Genomic DNA, 23233 nt, shown 5'->3' with positions numbered 1-23233 from the left:
GTTCTTTCTTGGCGTCGAATCATTGGAAGATTCCTTCGATCTTAGGGTTATTAAGGTCTCCGGGCCCAAACTGAACCATGAGTGACTCGTCTGGAAAAAGATCAAAATTAAAGTTGGGTAAGTTGTCCCAGTCCATTGTTACTGGGCCCGGACTAGGGGGAGGGAATTGAAATGGAGGATTGGATGTTGGCCGACTTGGCATCATTGCTGGAGCCATGTTCGTCATGGGCAAAGCAGAGGGCTTTCCATCAATAGCCATGTCATTCTTCAAATCAACAGGACTGCTCCTAATATTGCTTTCCTGGAAGCTTGGAGTCTTACCGCTCATTCTGAGGGACTCGTGATCAAAAGGACAGCGGCGCTTTTTATTATTTAGAAGAGAATCATTTTGATTGTGGCCCATATGAGGAGTAGAGTCCACCAAAAAGCCACCGTTTAAAGATGCCCTTCCATGATTTGTGAAATGGTCCATTGAAGCTGTGCCATTATCTACGTGGTTCACGGGACATCCACTGAACGAACTTTGGCTTTTCCGCAGATTATATCTGGTGTCAGAAACTTTCGCAGGACTAGGAAGAACGGGGCATGCGTCCATAAGTTTTCCCGATTTAAAAACATCAGCATGGATTCGAGCGTATGCTGCTGGATTCATGCGATGAGAGTTACGAACAAATGTCATGTAAAATTTCCAAATCTTTGAGACTTTAGTGAAATTTTCTCTGTTTAACAGGCTTTCAAGGATGATGAGTAAAGAGTCAGTCACCTGAATGAGCTGCTCTTTTAATTGCACTGAAATCGTGAACTGTCTCATAGTGTCCGGTACAGCAGTATACACGAGTGAGGTAGGGGCTGGCGTTTCACTTGAGTCATATTCTCCACTCTCTTCCCTCTTGAACCGGATCAAAAGACCGACTATTAAATGAGACACCCTCGATAACATCTCCGCAACAGCAGCTAACACGTACTGGGAACCATCACTTTTAGAGAATTGTTTGACACTCTCTTGCAAAAAGTTGACTAAGTCCAATGCTTTTGAAAACAAGGAAGGTATGATAATGCATGCCGATTCGTAATCCGCATCCTCCTCACATTGCAAAAACACAATGAATGATATGTAAAAATCCAAGTATTGAAACATGCTCCTAATTTCGAAGTAGCGAGTAATCCTGAGCTTGGTGAGAGTGATATCTTCGGTCCAAGCTGTTATGTCTTTTGTTAACTTTTGTAAATCTCCTATCGTGACACTTGATCCCGACAGACGACAAGTACTCTTACGGAGTATGAGGAAGATTCTTGATGACAAGTAATACACATGAAGCGATGCCAATAACTCAGGGATGTGGTCGTCACCAGAATCCAGTTTTTGCTTCGAAACATACTTGACATGATCATGATTTTCAGTTGCTTCATGAATATTTTCAAAGAAACTTTCAATGCGCTTGTCGAGCTTCTCCGAATGTTTTAGCATGGGGATAAAATTGAAGGTTACATGGTTAATAAGCCTCATAAAATCTACCCATAAATGACTTAGATGAAGCCGAAGCTCTCTTTGGCGAGCATCAGACATATGTGCCCCATTGAATCGAATATGTGAAGGATCTGCCCACAAGCGAAGCCGGCTGTCGTCCTTGTCAAACACATCAAGCACACGTGTAAATATAGCAATGAAGTTCAGACGGACATCGCTTGTGTTGCCAGGTCTAAGGTATAGAGCAATACACCTGTTCAAATAGCCTAAAGAGATAGCAATGTACGGCAACAGATCACTGAGCTCATCACCTCGATTTGTCGACGTGCAAATTTTCAAAAAGTCACGAGCTTGATCGTAAAAGCTTGTACGTTTATAACCCATTCCATGATGCACAGCTTCCAAAGGAAACAACTGATGAAACGAGCTCAGAAGCTCATCTGGCTTCCCAGACTTCCGCCTCAATATGTCAAGGGATTCTTCCACAATAAGACCAAGCATACAAAGGTAAATACCCTTGATTTTGCCAAGTGAGATAGATTCGGCTTCACTTACCTTCGAATCAAAGGCCGAGAGATCAAGGTGAGCATTGCCTCCTACTTTCGTGAAGAGACACAATATGTCATCTCTGTAAAAGCGAAATAAGTTTCTTGACTCAAACTCGTATGCCAGCAGTGACGAGGGAACATGAGAGAGATTCAAGTAAAATTGCACCAAGAAGACAATTTGGTCATAGGTAAGCTGTTCCAGACCACGTCCATAACTTATGATATCGGACCAGAGTCTATGAAGTTGGGAAAGTACTTGTGCCGAGGTATCACGGGGTGACGGGGTATCCTCGGCTGACTCATTTTTTAATCGACTTTGAGAGTGACCCATGGGCGTTGATGTTCTATCAGAGGACTCCTCCACCATTAAATTAAACTCACATTCAACCACGGGACACTGATGGTGTCCGCAAGAGGGCCCATTGTCACCGTGTGACTTTGCGACTGGACATTCACCAGTACCATATACTGCACGGTCTGGCCTACTGAGCAAGCTGGTCTTGTACATGTGATAAGACTTTTGCAAGCTGGTGATCTTGAACCAGAGTCCTGTTAGCTGAGGATCTAGTTTGATAATATTGAGCCATGAGTATAACTTTCCAACGAATGCTTCTGAGCACCTGACTTTCTTCAGGTATCTAAAACCCTTGAGGGAATAAAAATTATCGTTCAAAACCTCGGGCGTCTGCGCTTGTGAGTCTGTAGAGTCAAGTTTGCGTAAGATCGATATCGCGGACGAGGTTGCCTCATCCAGCAATTCGGTCTTTAATGGGGAGACACCCACCTCCTCTTCTTCTTTTGTTGCAGACCGTATAGGAGAGACCTTAGCTGATTCAGAGGCAGCAGCTAGCTGCGCTCTTAAGCACTCTATCTCTTTCTTCTGAGACTCGATGGTACCCTCCATGGAAGTTCTTAGCAGCACATACTCGGGCATCCTCGTCACATCTTTCCCCACATGTTGTGTACTTGCCGCTGCCTTCTTGACATCGTCTATCCAGTCTGGCTCAACATACACACAGAGATGGCCAACATTGTTTTTAACACATCTCGAGCAGGGTCTGCCTCTGTCGCAGCGAACTTTACGCTTTTTGCAAGCTAGGCAAGTGATGGGGGCTCTTTTTCGCTGTCGTTTCTCCATCGCCAATGAGATATGTGATGTGTATTACAGGTGTTATTCAACCTGAAGATGTAAATCGGGTCAATATGTAATCCCGCCCTCGGGAGAGTTTAGTAATGAAGACCGTTTGTGAAGTGCGATAAGTGCGAGGGTGCAGCGGCAGATCCAAAATGATTACTGTGTGCCGGGGAAGAGCCCTTTACAGCGAGTAGTTCAGAGAGCGAATCGGCTTCCTGCACTAGTAGGAGAGAAGCGTCAAACAGAGAACGAGGAATTGCCATACAATGCAAGGGTTCTGGAGTATGGAAGAAAATAAAAAGCACAATGAGCTCACTGCAGTCACCGATTGATTTTGAAGCTTCCTTCATTGGTTACATTGTAGCTAGGTAATGTAATTGTGTAGATGCACGTCTTTGTTTCTTATCACTGAGCCGTGATGGTCCGTTCTAATGAGCACATCTTTACGTGACAACTATGAGCTTTACTATCTCGATTCATGGCTAACGTTTATATTCTTTCAATTTTATTTCATTTTTCGCCGATTGCATTGAAACCGATATAAACGGGTATTGGGCACGTGACCACAGACGCTGTATAGGCGAAGAGGCTCGCATTAACTCTGTGTCCCACTTTCTACTCTAATGTCGATCAGTGTCCCCGTAAAGCTTCTAAACGAGGCTCAAGGCCATATCGTCTCTTTGGAACTCACGAATGGCGACACATACAGAGGAAAGTTGCAAGAATCTGAGGACAACATGAACGTCTCTCTCGATGAAGTCACAATAACCAAGGGCAAAACCGGTGAAACCTCCTTCAAGAACCAAGTTTTCGTGAGAGGCTCCATGATACGATTTGTGAGTGTTCCTGACATCTTACAATATGCTCCAATGTTTTTCATGAAGCCCGGTGAGAAACCCAAGCCCCCGGTGAGGGGGCCCCCACCAAAGAGAACGAAACACTGAACCAAATTCTACACGCTGTACATTACTAACCTTGTATATTAATATTATAGACGCTTTTGTCTCCGATGAACAAAGATTTCTGTAGGCCTCATTCACCCATGGTCTCGTCGGTTTCGGCTTGTACACACAGTTTAAGATGTATCATGGCAGCTTCGACAATGTTTGGATCATCATCGTCTTCATCCACCAGCATCTCGTTTGTTTCACGCTCATAGATAGAGCCTAGCCATTTCGAAGTAACATCCATAAGTTTGAGCTGGTCGACTTCCAGGTAAGCTAAGGGGATGCCCGATGCAGTTTGTTTGATCGTACCAGACGGGAGCAAACGTTCTCTCACTTCCTCAAGTGCACTCTGGAAGCTTTGCTGCTGCTCTAGGAGCTCGCAAATTTCCTCCTTGTCTTCATGGAACACCTTTTGTGCGCTCATTGAACCGTCTACGCACGAGTACGACGAGTTGTTTGTTGTGAATTCCACGTTCACGTTATTCAAGTGCCCAAAGAGCTTCTGAAGAAAGGCCCTCTTTTGCATCACCTGAACTCTTCTTTTTCCTGCCATGGTATGGTTAGACTGATACAATTTCTCGTACTCCTCTGATTGTTGTCTGGCATGAGCCCAAAGAAGACTCTTTTCGTCATTGTCGAGATCATCGAGTTCTGGAATCACATCGGCCTGCTGTACGTGAGTGTGAATATCGCTTACGATAGCCAATTCTGATCTGGAGAGTTCTGGTACCAGAACAAGAATGCCGTCTGTGGCTGCGGGCTCAGCCCACTCCTCAGTACCACGATCAATGCTCACTTCTTCTTCAATGCCATACTCGTAGGTGTCTTCATCAATCCAGGACTCTTCTCCTGGCTTTGTATAGTCGAAAATTCTATTGGAAGTTATATTCTCTGCAGATTCCCATGCCTTGATTTGCGATTGTCTTACAGGAGCGTGCAATTGTTTTGGCGGTTCAGCGAGTGTTGTGGGCAGCAGCAGAGACTGAATTGCGATTGCCGGTATCTCGTTGACCGGATTGGGCTTTCTTGTATATATCAGATAGTCAAAGTGAGATAAATCGGCGGGTTTGTGGAGAATGAAAGGCTGCGATGAAGCTTGAGACTTCTTCAGTTGTTGAAAGTTTAAAAGCTTTTTGGATGTTTTCGCAGGCTCGTGTTTGAACTCCGATTTTTGAGCACGATGGTTCCTTTTACTATTCTGATTGTGATTGGGTTTTTCGTGAAATCGCTGTTCGTTCTTCACCCGCCGTATATTATTGCTTGGTGTGGAGATTACTGATGTCGATGATGATACGGTTCTTTGAGTGATATTAGATACATTGTGCGCCGAAAAGTCAGCAAAAGAATGCGAAGATACTCGTAGTCTCGGTAGCGTTGCCGATGGTTTCCTTTCTGTCATCTCTGTAAAATTTAGCCAAATCGATCAGATAACGAGGTATAGTAGCGATGTATTTGTGATAACCGCATTGGAAATGCAGGACGATAACTGTTTTTGGTCTCTATGGAAATGCCCATACACTTGTCGTTTGAAGACATGAGATCTGATAAGAGGCAAACTATCATCAACCAGTTCCTTAGTCTAAAATTGACTTACTCTAACTTCCTCCAGTAGGTTGGGTATGCGGGATGAAGTTGCCTGAGCCAAGCTTGGGAACACACCTACATGTCTTGTATATAAACCAGCTCTCATAGTGTTTCAAGGAATTATAGATTACACATATTGTTTTCTTAATTTTTTTCTTTTTCTTGTGCTTTATTCTTCTCTTCTCTCTCACTCAAGAGTAAACAGTCAGCGCCGCTTGCGGGGAGTTTGAGTAAGCCTTCGTAGCTGATCATTCCCATGAGCATCAAATCAAGCGTCCCCAAGATGTCTCTTGAGCGTTACCATTTAGTTTAATTAATAAGCCCCTTGTAAGCCGTTCCTCAAGCTGTTATCACTTTATTATGTTTTGCTCTGGTAACTCGGCACTTGACCAATTGTTCCATGATCACACGCTTATCCAAAGTTGATCGACAGTGCAATTTCAATCCGTAGACTTTGGTCCACTCAGGTTCAATTCTGCCTTTCAATTCAGATTATTGTCTCAGTTCCTTTGGGTTTGACCGTATGCTCACCTCACTAACATTTCGCAGCCATAAGATACAAACATGTAAAATCAACAGAGTCTTAACTTAGGCCACATACACATTTTGTTTTATACTGGAGCCTCCTTAGAAAGTTTCGCCTTTTTTAAACTTCATTATGTTAATGTTGGCACTCAATCATCTTATTTGTGCATAGCTAGCTTGATCACGTGACTAGGGTTTTTGCCCTAACATCTTTACACCTGCACATGGGCTACTTTTGTGCTGGGCACATCGGGAAAAAATTCTCCCGCGATTACTACTGAAAATTCCTTCTCAGCGTAAATTCTCTATACCAACAAGAAGCAAAGATGGCCACTGAGTTGACTGTGCAATCTGAGAGAGCTTTCCAGAAGGTATGTAATTACCAGATACAAACGGCCACTACGAATATGGCAGAATGAATAGCAAGCTTTCCATCGATCTAGAGTGTTATGAAGTCCCAGTTTACAGCACCATGTCAGAATCTATACCCATTCAAATTTGAAGTGATGAGTCTAGGCTGGCCAAATTGCCAACTTTTTCAACGCAATCATACTAACAATTAGCAACCACACATCTTTACCAACCCAAAGACCAGAGGTAACAAGAAGACCAAGAGATGGGTCAAGGAAGTCGGTTTGGGCTTCAAGACTCCCAAGTCTGCCATCGAGGGCTCTTACATCGACAAGAAGTGTCCATTCACTGGTCAGATCTCCATCAGAGGTAAGATTTTGACTGGTACTGTTGTCTCCACCAAAATGCACAGAACCATCATCATCAGAAGAGACTACCTCCACTTTGTTCCAAAATACAACAGATACGAGAAGAGACACAAGAACGTTGCCGCTCACGTTTCTCCAGCATTCCGTGTCCAGGAAGGTGACGTTGTTGTTGTTGGTCAGTGCAGACCTCTTTCCAAGACTGTTAGATTCAACGTCTTGAAGGTCGCTGTCTCCAAGGCCAAGTCCAAGCAGTTCACCAAGTTCTAAGTTTGATCGCATGCCAAATAAATCGAGGTGTCAGACTTTGTACCCTAATGTTAAAATAAGATTAACTGATTTGTAGCTTACTTTTTATACATCAAAATATGTCTATACGTTTGATGGGGTCTCCTTCTTTGTCACCAATAATTTCTTTTCACCCCAACTGTTCAAAAATGTCTCTAATTCGCCCTTCTTATGCATATCGATGAAGTCGTCAGCACCGCCCCGGCTCTCTGATGACGAGGCCCCGACGAGTACGTTGGGCACGGTTCGACGTCCTGTGATCTGTTCTAAGAATTCTTGAAGCTCTTTTCCATGTTTTGACTTGTCGAGCTCCACGATCGTTGGAGGAGGAACGATGTTGTAGCTATCTTGCAAGAGCTTCTTCAATGCTTTACTGAAGGGACAGTACGTTTTGGAGAATATTGTCATTGGAGCTAAGGCTCTAATTTCTCTGTACTCTTTTGCGACATCGTATTGTTCGTCCGTGGTACCCTCTGCCTGGGCTACAGGTTGCACATCACCGTTGCTCTCGGCCTCTTCCTTTCCCTTTGATTTCAGGATCTCTTCATTAATCGCTGCGTCAACCTGGGCATCATTGGTGGATTCTATGAGGGTGTTTCCCGAGCTCTGTTTGACTGCCAGCACATTGTGAGTTTTCTGATCGTGAGTGTATAAAAGAATGCAAGTAAGGAGTAGCATGGCCATTGCAAGGCCAAGAACCCTTAGTTTTCGATTAGAAACCATTCGTTAAGGGTAAAGGGTACTGCTAACCTACTAGTAGATGCAAGCAACTTTTGACTCCCTTAAGGACCATCATGCGCGCATCCGCACCTGTGTACTTGCAAGACCGCGTTCCCGAGGGCACTATAGATGAGACGGCTACAAGCACTTAGCCGATAATACGGGAGCCTTGGTAGGTAGAGTTTCTAGACTGTAAAGCTTGCATTTGACTTTGGAATCGCGTGACATCTTGTGCATTCGCGATTGTCTTGACTCAAGGCTCCTCAGTGGATCTGCATGAGCAAAATGCAACAATAGTAGATAATGTGCGCCTAATAACTGGAATTATTCAACGGTTCAAGCGTAGATACGACAGAAGCACAAGTAGAGCTGACGCCTTCTGCTGAACATGCCTAAACGAACTAATTGTGACTTAGAGGGCCAAACACGAATTTGTTAACTCCTCTTTTGAAAATGAGCATCTGGGTATTTTAGAAGGGTGCTATTGATAGGAGACTTTTGTTATGGATGGCCAAGTGCCCGAACGAGGGTGACTGCGAGATCTCTTAACGGAGAGAAGCCCAGCTGCAGCCATGAAGGGCACAATCTGAAAAGGCTTGTCTCCTGAGCAGTCTGTTTGGGACTCAAATATCCGATATTCTCAGCGCCTAGACCAGTCTAATGTGGAAAATATGCTGGGGATTTACCCGAGCGCGCTCGGTGAAAAAAAGCACATACATTGAACATTATTTGACATGCTCCCCACAACCGTATCCAGGACTGACGTGAGGTTGGTCGGCTACTGACCAGTGTCTCTTAGCTGTGCTCACACGAGAAGAACGTCAGCTAAAACATATCAAACATGCTTGGCGCTGTCACGAAAAAAAAAAATTCTCTTCGAGGTTCGCCAATTTCTTGAACTCATTCCATTTGGAGGAAAGAGAAGCTTCATGCCGCATCAATTTACAATCTTTTGATCGACTGGCATTTCTTTTGAAAATGTCGAATTGTTAATGAGCTTCACAAAACCGCAAAGGATGTTACGTAGGCAACAAATTTGGTACTCATGTTGTTTGTGACTAATTATTTGGATGTTTGAAGAGCTTGTAGAGCAACGCGGTTTATTGTTAACACGATAGTTATGTCGTTCGCATCGACTGCTCTTTTGTAGGCATCCGGACGACTCTTGGATTTAAAAGCTTTTTAGGGCTTCAACTTCATAATTTATGGCAATGTAGATGTCGTTGTCTTTGATGATTGCACCATGAGTCTTCTTCGGAGTAGAAATCAACCTTTTTGAGTCATCCACGGTTAGTTCTAGTTGGACTCTCATTTTTCAGCTGTAAGCGAAGAGGATGATTACAAGACATTTATGTAAATATTAAGGAATTTCGTGTGTTTCGGGTAAAGAAAGAGAAATTTGTCGACACAAAGACTTATGACCTGATTCGAACAGTACATACACGTAGTTTACGAGCAGTTGCGAATGTATAAATTTTATTGCATCTTCGAGATAATTTTAGGTTGGCTGCGATTTACAATACTGGAATAATCATGAACCGCATTGATATATAAATACTCAAGAGTAGGTAACCTGCCTACAACTTCTCAGCAGTAGTTGGTCTGCCAATGGTGGTGACATCATTGTAGATCAAGGTGGTGACGAAATCAGAGTATTTCTCACCCAAGGCCTCGGGCTTAAAGTAGTCCAAAGCTGGCTTGAACTTGTTGCCTGCAGGAGCAGACTTGGCCAACTTGCTGTACTCCTCATCCAAGATCTTAGCAACGTATTCCTTGGTGATCTTCTGACCCTTGTCGGTAGAGGCACCGTGGGTAACCCATTGCCAGAGCTGGGTTCTGGAAACCTCAGCGGTTGCGGCGTCCTCCATCAAGTAGTTGATTGGAACACATCCAACATTACGCAACCAGGCTTCAATGTAGGACAAGCCAATGATGCAGTTAGTTCTGATACCCTGCTCGGTGATCTTGGCATCTGGAACATATGGGCTCAACAAGTCTCTAGCAGTGACAGGCTTGTATGGAACCTTTGGAGGAACGTTGATCTGGTTTGGACCCTTCATGTGCTCGTTGAACACCTTCAAGACCACAGGAACCAAAGCTGGATGGGCGACCCAACAAGAGTCACAGCCAGCAGTGACTTCTCTCAACTTGTCCTTAGTGACATTCTCCAAAGCGGCTCTGTTTCTGGCCTCGTCATCCTTGATAGGAATTTGAGCAGCCATACCACCCAAGGCGTGCACCTGTCTCTTGTGACAAGTGTGCACCAACAACTTGACATAGGCAGCCATGAATGGGGAAGCCATGGTGACCTGGGATCTGTCAGGCAAGATGAACTCCTTGTGCTTTCTCAATGACTTGATGAAGGAGAAGATGTAGTCCCATCTACCACAGTTCAAGCCACCAATGTGCTGTCTCAATTGGTAGATGATTTCGTCCATCTGGAAGGCAGCAGGCAAGGTCTCAATCAAGACAGAGCCTCTGATGGTACCTCTTGGAAGTCCGATGTAGTCCTGGGAAAAGTTGAAGATGTCATTCCACAACTTGGCCTCCAAGTGGTGCTCCATCTTTGGCAAGTAAAAGTATGGACCAAAGCCACGCTCCAAGGTCTCCTTGGCATTGTTGTAGAAGTAGAGAGCGAAATCGAAGATACCACCCGACACTGGCTCACCGTCCACCAACACGTGCTTCTCGTCCAAGTGCCAGCCTCTTGGTCTGACAATCAAAGTTGGAATGTGTCTCTTGGGGTCCAAGTTCAACTTGTACTGCTTGCCGTTGGCACTGTAAGTCAAGTTTCTACGCACACCATCGTACAAGTTCACTTGGCCGTCCACCAAGTTCTTCCATGCTGGGGTCAAGGAGTCCTCAAAATCAGCCATGTAAGTAGCCACATTCGAGTTCAAAGCGTTGATCACCATTTTTCTGTCGGTTGGACCGGTGATCTCGACTCTTCTGTCCTGCAAACCCTTGGCCAATGGAGGACCCGTCCAAGATGGGTCCTCTCTGATGTGAGCAGTTTCAGGCAAAAAGTCGGGCAAGACACCTTGGTCTCTCAATTTCTGCTGCTCTTGTCTGTTGGCTAACAAGCGCTTTCTCTCGCCGTTGAAAGCACGGTGCAAAGTGGCGAGGAGCCCCAAGGCCTCCTGGTTGAAAATGTGCTTAGCCTCCTGAGGGACTGGGGCCAAGATCTGGACGCCCTGTAATTTGGAATTGGTAGTAGGGAAGGGGGAAGACATAATCGAGGTAAATACAAAACTCAAGAAATCAGGTAGATCTTAGAATATGTGGAAAAGGGTGCGCTTTATATATGCGCTCACAATACCTATGAGCGGGTACCCCAGATTCCCGTTCCAGCGGAAGTAACCCTGACTAGCAATCAGAGTCAGGTGCATGCTTCAGCCTGTGACAGAGGCATGTCCTCCTGTTAACTATGATGGTGTACGGATTTTTATCCTGAAATACGCGGCGGTATTCGTTAGATAACCTGGAAGCGTACGTGTCTGGCACAAAAGACCCGGCAGCGCCTCGGATGAAGGGAAGCAAACAGTCCATAACCGAGCCAAATCCCGAGATAACCTCCATTGGTCCTGCAGCCAGCAAAACGGACAGGCCGGTTGCAAAGTTACAAGACTATTTCGACTTCGGTCTAGCAAGTCGTACTACAGGCTACAGCAGATAAAGTAAGTAGCGAGATTTTTGTGTATTTATCTCCCGAGAGTGGATGCGGCGTTAATTCGCTCATTCCTTGGCCCACTTGATACCCTCTTTGGCTGGAGTGACAATACCATGCTGAGCAGGAACGTAGTTCACACGATGGTAGGAGTTGAGGTTCTTTCTCATGACAAACTGGAAGCACGAGGCACCACCTTGTCTGGCAGTAATTACAGACGACGACAAAAAGTACTCCCAGATTCTGAACCACTTGATACCGTATTTGTTGATGACATTGTCCTTGTTGCCCATCCAGTTTCTGTACCATCTCCACAACGTAGCAGAGTACGACACACCAATGTTTTCTACAGATACAATCTCAAAACCAGCACTTTCCAAAGCACCAATGACAAAAGCAACTGGAGTGGAAGCATCGGCACCAGGGAAGATGTATTTGTTCATGAACAAGCCCCACACCAAATCTTCGTATTGCCATGCCTTTCTCAACCCGGCGTACTGCAAAAAGAAAACTCCATCGTCCTCCAAGGAGTCGTACACCTGAGCCAAGAAGGCACCAAATCTTCTAATGCCAACGTGCTCGGCCATCTCAAGACAGGTGATCTTGTCGTACTTGCCGCTGGGCTTCCCGGACTTTGGAGCCTCTCTGTAATCGCAGCACACAATTCTCGACTGATCCGCAGAAACACCGTAGTCGGACAAGAGTTGATTGCCCCACTTGGTCTGATTTCTACCCAAGGTAATACCAGTCACTTTAGCACCAGTCTGAGAGGAAGCAAAAGTGGCCCAAGTACCCCAACCGCAGCCCAAGTCCAAAATGTGGTCGTTCTTGCTCAATTGGATCTTGGAAGCAACGACATTCAACTTGTTGTCCTGCAATTCCTCTAAGGTCTCTTCTTTCTTGATATCACTGATGGTTCCTGAAGTATAGATCATACGGGGTCCCAAGAACCAGGTGTAGAAGTCGTCACCCCTGTCGTAGTGATCTCTCACTTGCTCCTCGTCCTGAGACTTCGAGTGCATGATCACCTCAGGGATCATTCCCAACAAGAAAAAACGGAAAAGCGACAAAGTAAAGCGGAAGTTGGCCCAATCGTGTCTGTACTCCATGACGTCTAAGGCGTCGCCCTTGAAAGACACCTTGCCAGCAAAGTACAACTCGTGGAAAGTCTCCATGGGGATCTTGGTACCCTTTCCACCGTTTGAGTCAATATACTTAGCCTTGAGCTCAGGAGTGTGAAACTCCAAGTAGTGAGAAATGGGTCTGCCAGGGTACTTCACCTTCTCATTAATACGGGGGCTGAAAGTGGACATAAGCGTCCAGTAGGCCATCAAGATAGGAATTGCAAGTAGCACAAAGAAGAAGAGCCATGTTTTGAAACCAAGGCCTAGCTTCCTCACCACAAGCCATGGAATACCAACTAAACAAGCGATCATGGCGGTGTTGCTGAAGCTTCTGGAGCCGGGACCGTCGGCAGGCAAGGGGGCGTTTTTGATGGTTGGAGAGTCTGTGGTGAGAATTCCACACTCATCCGAGGCAGGTGGCTGAGGAGCCGCTTTGGGCGTTTTGATGAACTCGACGCCAGCCAACATGGTGTTTGTCAATTGAGAGAAGTGTAAGAATGAAAGTTGGTGGAGGGTCTGAAAATAATAGCGTGTAGCCCGGTGTCCAACCGCGAATCGAAGGCGCTGTTTGATCAATTAATGTACAGTAAATTTATGGTTGCGAGTCTTGAAAGGTTATTTTCAGGCTATATTGTGTATGGCGTTGAAGGTGAGGGGCTGAGCATAGTGCTGAAAGTGGATATAAGATGGCATGATTCTTCAACGGAATATATGGTGTTTGTGCTTGACGTGTTCTTTGGCGGAATTTTTTACCTAATAGCACGTTGTTTGATGTAATCAAGAATGAAAATTAGCCTTCGTTTGCTACCTTATGACAACCGTAACAAGGGAGAGCATCTGTGGAAATGTAAAAATAGCGTTAACTGTGTGGGTTCATTGTTCAGGGAATCTGACTGGATTGAGCGTACGAGCGCTGCAGAGAATTTTGCAACCATTTAATTGCAGCAGCCGCGCTGTTCCTTTGGTCTCCCATCGTTCTACATTGAGATCACCATACATTGTGTTATCGTGAAGAATGTCTGATTCAAGACTTGCCACTGTAAAACTACGAAGACCATTCTTTTTGTCTTCGTCTGATATATTAGCTCTGCCTCTTGTACCCTCCCGCAGGTGATGTACAACTGCTCCTAATGCATAATCCTCTCACGCGGCTAAATCCCTGCTCGAGGTCTGGATTCCAAAAACCTAGCTGATAAAAGAGAAGTTTCTTAATTTGCACTTTTTGAAGAACCATTTTTCACTCAATAATCTACTATTCTTGTAATTCTTTGAAAGCAGTCTACGATGGCCTGTCGTGTTTGACCGCGAATAGGTACTAATCTCTGCACACGCTTTGACACTTCTCTAAGATAGACTATACCGTGCCATCTAACCATACTGAAAGCGAATATGGGCTCTACAAAGGACCTAGATGTGGTTCTCATAGACTCGGACTCGGATCTGGAGCTACAGCATGTGTCCAAGAAACAGAAAATGGGGCCTCAACTGCCGCAAGCGGTGTCACTGGAAGTTGTTATTCCCCCGTTTCAGAAACCGTTCCAAGACTCGGACTCAGACTCCCCGAATCCTGATGTTACTGCTCCCGTAAACGAGGGCATCCCGTTGAAGGGCTCTTCACCTCAAGAATCAGCGTCCAGTGATCTGACAGCCGCCAGTGTGGACTCTCTGGACTTGGATGAGATCAGCATGAGCGGTCACACGAAAAATAACACAGATGACGCGGTGCCATCGGCAGATCAGATAGCTATGAAGAGAACTATTTATGAGACGAGAAAATTCTTGAAGAATGAAGGTATTATGGCATTTCTCGAAGAGTACCTTCCTCCCACAGCATCCAGCGATGAGATCTACAAGCTCATCGTCATGCTAGGCTTCTATCCTCGAAACTTACCTCCGTTTGAAAAAGGGGAGAACCTTCTCCAACTTATAAAACTTCTTCATTTAGCTATGAAACGGGTTCGTCAATTACGGTCCCGTCTTGAAAACTTTTACACAGTTGAGCATGCCTTAGACAAGATCAAATCGGCACAGAAGGTCTTAGTGATCACGGGAGCCGGTATCTCTACAAGTTTGGGGATACCAGACTTTAGATCTTCCAAAGGTTTCTACTCTCGTATTTCTCACATGGGTCTCACGGACCCCCAGGAAGTATTCGACTTGGAAATCTTCCACACCGATCCTTCCATCTTTTATTCTATTGCACACATGATTTTACCGCCTGATAACATCTACGCTCCGTTACACAAATTTATCAGACTCTTACAGGACAAAGGCAAACTTTTACGTAACTACACCCAGAATATAGATAACTTGGAGGCAAACGCTGGAATCCTTCCTGAGAAGATGATCCAGTGTCATGGGTCTTTCGCTCATGCAACTTGTGTTACTTGTGGATATAAAGTCCCTGGTGAGACGCTTTATAAAAACATGAGGAATAAGGAAGTTGCTTATTGCCCGCACTGTGCCAAAGCTAGAGCCAGGTTAATGGACCAGGATGATGCCTACGTGGAGGAGAGTTACGGAGTGATGAAGCCTGATATTACATTCTTTGGTGAGGCTCTACCGCGAGCGTTTCATGACACAATAAACCAGGATCTTAGGGAATGTGATTTGATCATAAGCATTGGTACTTCTCTCAAGGTTGCCCCGGTGGCTGACATAGTTGACAAAGTGCCTGCCGACGTTCCCCAGATTCTCATTAACAGGGACCCCATTCATCATTGCAACTTTGACATCAGCTTCTTGGGCTATTGCGATGATGTAGCTGCGTACTTGTGTAATCGCTTGGGACCCGATTGGGCTCTCGACCACCCGCAGTATGAAGAAATCTTGTGTCCAACCAGAGACAATCTTCAGCTCGAGGCAACCAGGGAACGTGGGGTTTACAACATCATTAACCTTAAAAGAGAATCCCAAATGGCAAATGAGCCACAACCCGCTCCCGAAGAACCAGACTTGGTCGTTTTGGAGCCTACAATATAAATATCATCTACATTTAATATATCCTAGCGTCCTACATTGCACCCAGATATTCGCGCATATGTACTTGCATCACATTTCAGCTTGAACAGTGCAATCGCAGTGGTGCCAATTAGGAAAAACTAAATGCTTCGTCTTCCGAGCTATTCGTCGTCTCGAGCCATTCATGGTCTTTTATCGCTTTCGCGTTGTCGGATACCTACTGTACGGCTAAATAGCAGCTTGAATAAGGAAGATCCTACCAGCTCATCTCGTGTCGAAGATACTCCAACAGCTCAAGAAGTGGATGGAGAGGCACCATCAAAAAAAGAGCATACGCTTTTCGTTGATCTTATAAAAGAGACAGAAGCCCGTGCTCTGGGTGAGACTGACGCTTACAGTAACATATTTAAGGATATCTATGTCGATAATGCGGGAGAAGGTGATTCAAAGACTGAACTTAATAAGATATTTGCTGATATCTCCCGAGGGGTTACGTCTGAAAGTCTGATACCCAAAATTCATCGAAACGAAGTTGACGAAGAGGCTGACGTTAACATCGCAAATTCTGATGAGACACTCCCGCGAGGAAAGTACGGGGAGGATCCCTCCGTGATCGAGAAAGAAAAAGAACTTTTCATGAACATCTTCAAGACATACTCACAACCTGGATCTTCATCCACCCAAAAGAATTCACATTCACATCTCTCATGGAACCTACGTGAGGCAATGAGCAATACAAGAACAAAGCTAGATCGTCATGTTACAAGAGCATTAAGACCATCACTGAACACTCGAATGACGCAGGACCTTATACATGACATCTTCTTGCGATTCAATGAAGCACTTGAGCCCACTTATGCTCATCTAGGTACTTTTGAGAGTAGGGAACAATATTTGAAGTTCCTCAGAGAGCTTTTTGATAGGTACCACGAGAAGGATTCAAAACTGAAGAGCTTCTCCCTCGCAATCAGGAAGGGAGAGTCATTGTTGGAATTTACAAGAAGGTACACCAAGTTGGCTTCGGAAGTCAAGCTGCAAAGTGAACAGAGTCCTAGCAGTCCCGTCCTCAATGCATACACAATGCCGTTGTTGTTCAATCATATCATGAACACATTCAGCACAAGATTCTATGATGGCCAGCTTGCACTCACCATCTTTAATCTATTAAAAAAAGACCTCGCTTTGTACTCTGTTGTTTGCAACCAGGAGACGTACAACGAAGTTCTCAAGCTTTATTGGGTATATTATGGCAAACTGAGCCTTCATGAAATCGAATTGGCCTATGTTGAGATGAAAAATAATGGGTTTTTGGGTGACATCAATACATTCAGGGTTCTCAAAGAGATCATTGTTCGCTACCATACATTAAAGTTGGGCAAGTCGGGTCTCATCTCCTTCTGGCTGAGAGAAGACGATAAGAGGGTAAGAAGCTTGGAGCGCCATCTTCACGGCCTAGCACAACAACTCAAAAGCATGTAAATAGAGATATTTTGCTTGTAAAATAAAAATGGGGGAATAATTTATCACGGTTGTCAGCATCCTGGGGCACCAATTTCTGGGGCACGGGTGTACCATTGCTAGTGTGGTAACATGCATGGCACCTACTGCAAGCCACATCAAGCTCACTTCTATCACCACCACTATATGGCAAACTTTGGCGAAATAAAGAAAGAGCAGTGTAAAGGTTACAATTAAAACATAACAATCAATAAGTTCAATGTCTTCAGGCTCATCGCAGTACAAAGTTCCAAACATCAACATCCACAAGGAGGCTGGCTCTCCGGTGAATGCGAGTGAATTGCTAAGCAGGTCATCAGATATTAAAAAGCAGCTTTCACAATCTTTTCAAGGCAGCTCGTCAGGAGGCACCAGCGGTGGTGTTCAAAAACCTCAATCTAGAAGGAATTCATCAATACATATCAAGAACGAAGAGGATGAGGAGGATGATCAGGGCAATGAGAGAAAACGTCGTGACAATATTAACGAAAAAATACAAGAATTGCTAGGACTCGTTCCCTCTATGTACTTTCAAGAACTGACCTCTCGAGATGACGAGGATGGAGCAGCTAAAAGTACTGGAACCAAGGACGGTAAGCCAAACAAAGGTCAGATTTTGACTAAGTCGGTCGAGTACATCCAGTATTTACAGAATCTCATCGACGATAATAACAGAAAGGAAGTTGAGTTGTTGCTTCGGCTTAAGAATCTCAAGATGCAACAACAAGGAAGAGGTAATGTTCCTCTATCAGCAGACCCTACTAGCGCTGAGATTGCATTGGGTGAGATTGGTGTGGGGCCGCATTCGAGAAAGTATTTCGAAGAGGTCTTGTACCAGATTGCTAATAATAAGAGCTGATGGCGAATTACGGAACAGGACTACCAGATTACTCTTTTCTTTTTTTCATTTCGTAATGTACATCTACTTTCTTTGCTTACTATTGCGCCCTAAGCGTTCTCGCTCGTCAGCATACTCTTCAAGCATGTATGCTGGCAAAAATTTGTTCCCTATTTTGAGGAATTCGTTGGGAGTCGTAGTGTCAACGCCACCAATCGAGGTGTAACCTTTGTCATAGAGCGGACAGTAGTCCAAATCGCAACCTATGATGAAGTCCCAAATGTCAACATAATGCCAATGTAAAATGGGATGTATGCGAAGAAACTTTGGCCATCCATCATCTGTCGTTTGCTCGTATTGAAGCATGGAACCATATGGATCGGCATATCTTATGCCAACAACGATAGTTTTGATTTTAGGATTTTCATCTAAGTAGGTTTGGAAGCCCTCCTTCAAAGTTGACTTTATGGTGATAGGGTTAAGGCTATAATATTCCGTGGAGTCTATGATGAACTTCAGAACCTCGGGAAATGGTTCTTCGGAGTTAATGTATATGGAGTCAAGTCTATAATCTTTAGGTAGTAAGTTGAGTGATGGATTTGTGAATGTTTCAGACAGAAAGCGCTTATGTATTGTTGCTAATAGCAAAATGAGCATGACCAAGCAGTCCTTTCCTCCGTTGTAGGAGATAGCTATCTCTTCGATACTAGAGGTTAGTAATAGCCTTTGATATCATGTAATACTCAACATACTTATGTCTTTCGATGCAAGCTTCAAGCACCTCTAATGATTTCTTCACTTTCTCTTTAACTATCAGACGACGTTGCGGACGATAAGTGTAGCCTCTTGCTCTAGCAGATATCATGCCATGGGGTAAAGTATCATTGAGGAAATCATGCACCAAGTTGTATGCTTGTTCGCATCTGACAAGAAAGCTGCATAGCTCTCTGTGCTGCTTTTGAGTCATGAAAGAAAGAAGGGTCTGTGAATGGTCTAGAGAAAAGTGGTTTCTGGGGTTCTGTAATCACCACTCTTTGTATGCAGAACATCTTCCGGATCTCGGTTCGTGATGGATCTGTCAAACACAAAAGCAGGGGGAAACCGTAGCGGTTTTATAATAAGTAATCAAGATCAAAAAGTTATACTCTTCTACTTTGATCTCTTCTTTTCATCTCGTGATTTGAAGAGAAACTGCAAAAAGAACTCCTTGGAGTCTTCGTCCCAATACCACCAATAACATTTCGACATCTGCTCTGTTCCCGAAGGCTTTTCAATTTCTTGCAGTGCTGGGAAGGCTATCGTGATGTTGTCGTATGGTTCAGCAGAGATCACTAAATATTGCCACTTGGAAGGATCCAAATCGTCATCATCTTCGTAGTCTGTTTTGTTTCTAGCCAAGTATGATTTCGAAATATTTTGATTCTTCTCTGAAAGCTCGTAGCAGGACATGAGTCTGAAGAATGGCTCCTTGACCTTGATGCGTGGACACTGCACTTGCACCAAGATGCCCATCTGTAATGTTTCTTGATCTCTGATTTTCGTAGTCTTGAAGACAGGCAAGCCGATACTGTGCCATGTCCTCCTTTGTACGTTGTTCATAGCAAGAGCAGTGCCATCGCCTCTGGCTTGTCTGTTCTGCTTCTCATCTAGAATACGACGCTTTTCAAGATTTAGTGCGTGCTTCCGTCCGCCAAGATGTGAGATGTATGAAGCTTCATTCGTGTGTGTGGTGAGGCAAAGACGACACTCCAATGCCCCCAAATGGTTTCTGAAGACATATGGGTCGTTATCTAGATCTAGCACTTGCGAGGTTAAGAGCTCCTTGATGCGCCTCTTTGTCTGTACGTTTGCCTCTGCGGTATCGGCTACTCCACCAGCTCCTTTTTTTGAGTTAACTCGTTCAGAGTAGTCCATTGTGAACGGATGGTATTCTTGTGCTAGAGCTGATGTGTTGAGTGATGGGATGTCTCGAGCCGCGCATCAAGAAGCACAGATTGTATGGTGTAGACGCATGCTCGGGGATGCCTATTGTCTATGAAAAATTTTGATAATCATGTCTTCCAAATATTACGATGGTTGTTGATTTAAAATATCCAGGCTACAGTGTGGCCTCAATCTCTTTCTCAAAGAAGATTGGGATCAAAAACTGCCATTATAGCTTCCATTGATAACATGGTCTAACGCGCAAGACCTCTCTTAACTGCGGGTTATATGTTCTCCGACCTCATAATAGTAGTCAGCTCGTATTTTTGAATTAAATTCAGTGACGTCAGATGAAGCAAAACACTACGAAATTAAATCAAATTTTAAGGTCTCTATAACCGATGATGCTAGTGTATGCACATAGTTTCTAAATTTTCGCAGCCATAGTAACTTTTGGACAGAAAATAAGATCAAATAAATTATTCGGAGACAAAAGTTCTGAACCCATAAGCGATGCCGGTGAATAGACTACTCAAAGTCGTCTTCCTTGTCACTCGAGGTGTGAAACCCACCTACACTGTAGCGTCCTAACGACCGAAATCATTTGAACTCCATCCTGCCAAATGACACACTTTAGTGTTGTCAAGTATAACTATCTCACTTGTTTATTTACAGCGCAAATGCGTCAACAAAATTATCGAGAGCATCAATGACGCTTTTAAGGACCAGATTCAGAATACCAACGGTCATGTTATCAAGCTGGAAAGTGAATTGTCTACAGAAATTGTAGAGCCACTCAAAGGTAAGAGGCACGGGTGTTACACGTCTCACCTACCATACCGTGCAAATTGTCCCAAATGGGAAAGCTCAGAAGAACTTTATCTTGAATTATTTGCAAAAATTTAGTCCACACCAACCGACAACGACACAGCTCAATATGGAATCACCTCAGCATATTGGTGACAGCACAACAAATTCGATTAGTAACCAGTTGAGCGGGACTCATTTACAAAAGAAGAATGCCAACCTCACTCCTCCTTCGGAGTCAGCATCATGGTCAACCAAGGTGTACTCTTCGATCTACTCTGGAGAGAAATATATGGAATTGTTGATAGAGCTTCGTAATGGTGATACACTGTCGACCACATTGTCCATCTTGCGTCGAGTGCAAGATTCGTACGTGAATGTTGTTCAGATGCTCGAGGTCATGATATACTTGGGTTACCTCAACCGAGGGCAAGCCGAATCCTTCATTGATGATAAGATCTGCAACAACCCACAATACTATAAAGGCGGCGATAGCGACGACGAGTACAGGTACAACGATTACAGATCTCACGAAGTGTCCCAATTACGCGGTATCTGGGTACCTTACGACAAGGCGGTGCTGATTGCACTCGAAAACAACATTTACAATATTTTGAAGAGTCTTCTTCTAATCGATGTTCACAGCTTTGACAAACTACCCAAGAAGCCAGACAGCAACAATGGCTCATTAAAACGCGATTCAGAAGAAGACATGCTGAAGACATTGGATGGGTCTCCAACGAAACGTAGAAAAACTCAAATCGCTTCATCTCCAAAGGCCATCAAGGCTGCATTGGAGTCCAATACCAATTATCCTTATTGTCTTCCCCCGTCCACATTCATGGAGAAGGATGTTGATATTGTTCTGGAGGTGAAACTCAAATTTAGCGAAATTTTCAAGAATGACGGCGAGTTATCCGCTGAACTCACTACAGCTGACATTCAGAAGATGTTTCAAAGCATAGTCGACAAGTGTTCGACGCGTTCACAGCTGCCAATTGCCATGTTGGACGTCCCACTCGACTCACAAGGTAAGACTGCTTTACATTACGCGGCGACTTTGGCTTCAAATTTGGTTGGGATCTTCATAGAGCTCGGCATATGCTCTCCAATACGCGGTGACAATGATGGCGAGTCACCATTGGTCTCCGCTATCCTGGTGACCAACGCAATGGAAAAGGGAAACTATGTGACTATGTTAGACAAATGGTTGTGGCCGAATTTGTGGTTGTTTGACAAAAAGAAAAAATCATTCTTACATCATTTGATTGTCCTGGCGACAAAGAACCTCAAAGCATCCAAATACTATCTTAGTAAGACAGTGCTGTGGATGGTCCAAAATGCCGACAAAGAGAAAAATCTCAAAAATCTTTGCAATGTGATTGTCAATGCACAAGAGAGTGAAGCCGGCAACACCGCACTTCATTTGGCTGGCGAGTTTGAACTCAAATGGTTTATATACGTGCTCCTTGAATTGCAAGCCGATCCTCAGATTGCAAACAAGGTAGGATTACGACCTGCCGAGTTCGACTCCGTTAAAGAAGTGATGAAAATACGAGAAAATTATAGAAATCACGTTGACTCTGTCACGGCTACAAAAGCCTTGTTTGAAACTTTGGGTGTCGAGGGAGAGGAGGATGAATATATTCTAGAATTAATTTGCACTGGTGTGGAATTCTTGAACAAGATCGGCGGATACCCAGAGGTAGGTAGCATGGAAGAAGAACAAGACATACCTGAGAAGGGGGTGAAACATGATGAGCTACCCAAATCACTGTCCCACTCTGAACGAATTTTCAAATCGATCCAAGATTTGATGAGTACCACTAATGAGGAGTATACCAAAGTGATCAATTCAAAGAAAAAAGAAATCAACCTTTTGAACAAGGAGCTTCGTGGAGCCACCATCATCACGGCGAACAATCGCTTCATTGCCAAAAAAATTCTTCAAAAAGTATCAGAAATTGACACCATGAAATTGCAGCTGGCAAATATCATGGAGAAATTGCAAGTCTTGAAGAAGAAACTACCAGAAGGGAATGATGACGAGGACATTTTTAACGACGATATCTCAAACTCTGAATTGGTGAAGTTTGACGCTGACGAGCCATTCATAATCAAGGCAATCTACGACAAAGTTGCCAACAACGAGGAAATTGAATCAACACCGGAACTTTTGGACTCGCTACCGTCAGCTGCGGTGTTGCAAGCACGTCTTAATGCTTACAGAGAAGTGAATTTCGATTTGGAAAAAGAATTAGAGAGCTTGCTCAACTATGATACATTAACGGCTAAGTTTAAGAAAGTCGTTAGCTATTGTACTGGAGTGGACATCAACGAGGTAGACGAGCTTCTTGACGGCTTACTTGAAGCCGTCGAAGGACAGCAGTAATCTTTGTGGAAACATTGTATTATGATAGAAATCTAATGCACATAATGGGAGAAGAAACTAAATGTACCTCTAATTGTAATCTAATTCCTCGTT

The 23233-nt window shown here is 44.2% G+C and overlaps 13 protein-coding genes across 13 annotated transcripts; 6 read left to right on the top strand and 7 right to left on the bottom strand. All coding sequences in view use genetic code 12, as the record gives it.

The window, feature by feature from the left end:
• Positions 1–19: 19 nt before the first annotated feature.
• ZCF20 (Zcf20p) lies at positions 20–2920 on the bottom strand (the record flags this gene model as incomplete). Its single annotated transcript, XM_029035007.2, has 1 exon — positions 20–2920. One exon carries the CDS (start codon positions 2918–2920, stop codon positions 20–22), a length of 2901 nt encoding a protein of 966 aa, XP_028890249.2.
• Positions 2921–3774: 854 nt separating this feature from the next.
• On the top strand, positions 3775–4095 carry SMD3 (mRNA splicing protein SMD3; the record flags this gene model as incomplete). The annotated part of the gene is made up of 1 exon (XM_029035006.1): positions 3775–4095. The coding sequence occupies one exon, from the start codon at positions 3775–3777 to the stop codon at positions 4093–4095; it is 321 nt and encodes a 106-aa protein (XP_028890248.1).
• Positions 4096–4183: 88 nt separating this feature from the next.
• On the bottom strand, positions 4184–5497 carry CJI96_0000759 (uncharacterized protein; the record flags this gene model as incomplete). The annotated part of the gene is made up of 1 exon (XM_029035005.2): positions 4184–5497. The coding sequence occupies one exon, from the start codon at positions 5495–5497 to the stop codon at positions 4184–4186; it is 1314 nt and encodes a 437-aa protein (XP_028890247.2).
• A 1036-nt stretch (positions 5498–6533) lies between these two features.
• CJI96_0000758 (40S ribosomal protein uS17) lies at positions 6534–7193 on the top strand (the record flags this gene model as incomplete). The annotated part of the gene is made up of 2 exons (XM_029035004.2): positions 6534–6578; positions 6771–7193. 2 exons carry the CDS (start codon positions 6534–6536, stop codon positions 7191–7193), a joined length of 468 nt encoding a protein of 155 aa, XP_028890246.1.
• Positions 7194–7295: 102 nt separating this feature from the next.
• On the bottom strand, positions 7296–7895 carry CJI96_0000757 (glutathione-disulfide reductase; the record flags this gene model as incomplete). Its single annotated transcript, XM_029035003.2, has 1 exon — positions 7296–7895. The coding sequence occupies one exon, from the start codon at positions 7893–7895 to the stop codon at positions 7296–7298; it is 600 nt and encodes a 199-aa protein (XP_028890245.2).
• A 1613-nt stretch (positions 7896–9508) lies between these two features.
• Positions 9509–11164, bottom strand: MLS1 (malate synthase; the record flags this gene model as incomplete). The annotated part of the gene is made up of 1 exon (XM_029035002.2): positions 9509–11164. One exon carries the CDS (start codon positions 11162–11164, stop codon positions 9509–9511), a length of 1656 nt encoding a protein of 551 aa, XP_028890244.1.
• A 502-nt stretch (positions 11165–11666) lies between these two features.
• On the bottom strand, positions 11667–13190 carry MTS1 (Mts1p; the record flags this gene model as incomplete). Its single annotated transcript, XM_029035001.2, has 1 exon — positions 11667–13190. One exon carries the CDS (start codon positions 13188–13190, stop codon positions 11667–11669), a length of 1524 nt encoding a protein of 507 aa, XP_028890243.2.
• Positions 13191–14111: 921 nt separating this feature from the next.
• CJI96_0000754 (uncharacterized protein) lies at positions 14112–15704 on the top strand (the record flags this gene model as incomplete). Its single annotated transcript, XM_029035000.2, has 1 exon — positions 14112–15704. The coding sequence occupies one exon, from the start codon at positions 14112–14114 to the stop codon at positions 15702–15704; it is 1593 nt and encodes a 530-aa protein (XP_028890242.2).
• A 123-nt stretch (positions 15705–15827) lies between these two features.
• On the top strand, positions 15828–17162 carry CJI96_0000753 (uncharacterized protein; the record flags this gene model as incomplete). The annotated part of the gene is made up of 1 exon (XM_029034999.2): positions 15828–17162. One exon carries the CDS (start codon positions 15828–15830, stop codon positions 17160–17162), a length of 1335 nt encoding a protein of 444 aa, XP_028890241.2.
• Positions 17163–17400: 238 nt separating this feature from the next.
• RTG1 (Rtg1p) lies at positions 17401–18039 on the top strand (the record flags this gene model as incomplete). Its single annotated transcript, XM_029034998.2, has 1 exon — positions 17401–18039. One exon carries the CDS (start codon positions 17401–17403, stop codon positions 18037–18039), a length of 639 nt encoding a protein of 212 aa, XP_028890240.1.
• Positions 18040–18102: 63 nt separating this feature from the next.
• FAD1 (FMN adenylyltransferase) lies at positions 18103–18985 on the bottom strand (the record flags this gene model as incomplete). Its single annotated transcript, XM_029034997.2, has 2 exons — positions 18103–18724; positions 18771–18985. The coding sequence occupies 2 exons, from the start codon at positions 18983–18985 to the stop codon at positions 18103–18105; spliced, it is 837 nt and encodes a 278-aa protein (XP_028890239.2).
• A 182-nt stretch (positions 18986–19167) lies between these two features.
• On the bottom strand, positions 19168–19932 carry CJI96_0000750 (uncharacterized protein; the record flags this gene model as incomplete). Its single annotated transcript, XM_029034996.1, has 1 exon — positions 19168–19932. One exon carries the CDS (start codon positions 19930–19932, stop codon positions 19168–19170), a length of 765 nt encoding a protein of 254 aa, XP_028890238.1.
• A 946-nt stretch (positions 19933–20878) lies between these two features.
• Positions 20879–23140, top strand: SWI6 (transcriptional regulator SWI6; the record flags this gene model as incomplete). Its single annotated transcript, XM_029034995.2, has 1 exon — positions 20879–23140. One exon carries the CDS (start codon positions 20879–20881, stop codon positions 23138–23140), a length of 2262 nt encoding a protein of 753 aa, XP_028890237.1.
• Between the last annotated feature and the right edge of the window lie 93 nt (positions 23141–23233).

This window comes from Candidozyma auris, chromosome 1 (genome assembly GCF_003013715.1).
Source record: "Candidozyma auris chromosome 1, complete sequence".
In the NCBI taxonomy this organism is placed as follows: Eukaryota; Fungi; Ascomycota; class Pichiomycetes; order Serinales; family Metschnikowiaceae; genus Candidozyma; species Candidozyma auris.
The sequence above is the reverse complement of the archived record's forward strand: the minus strand, read 5'-3'. Positions and strand labels throughout refer to the sequence as shown.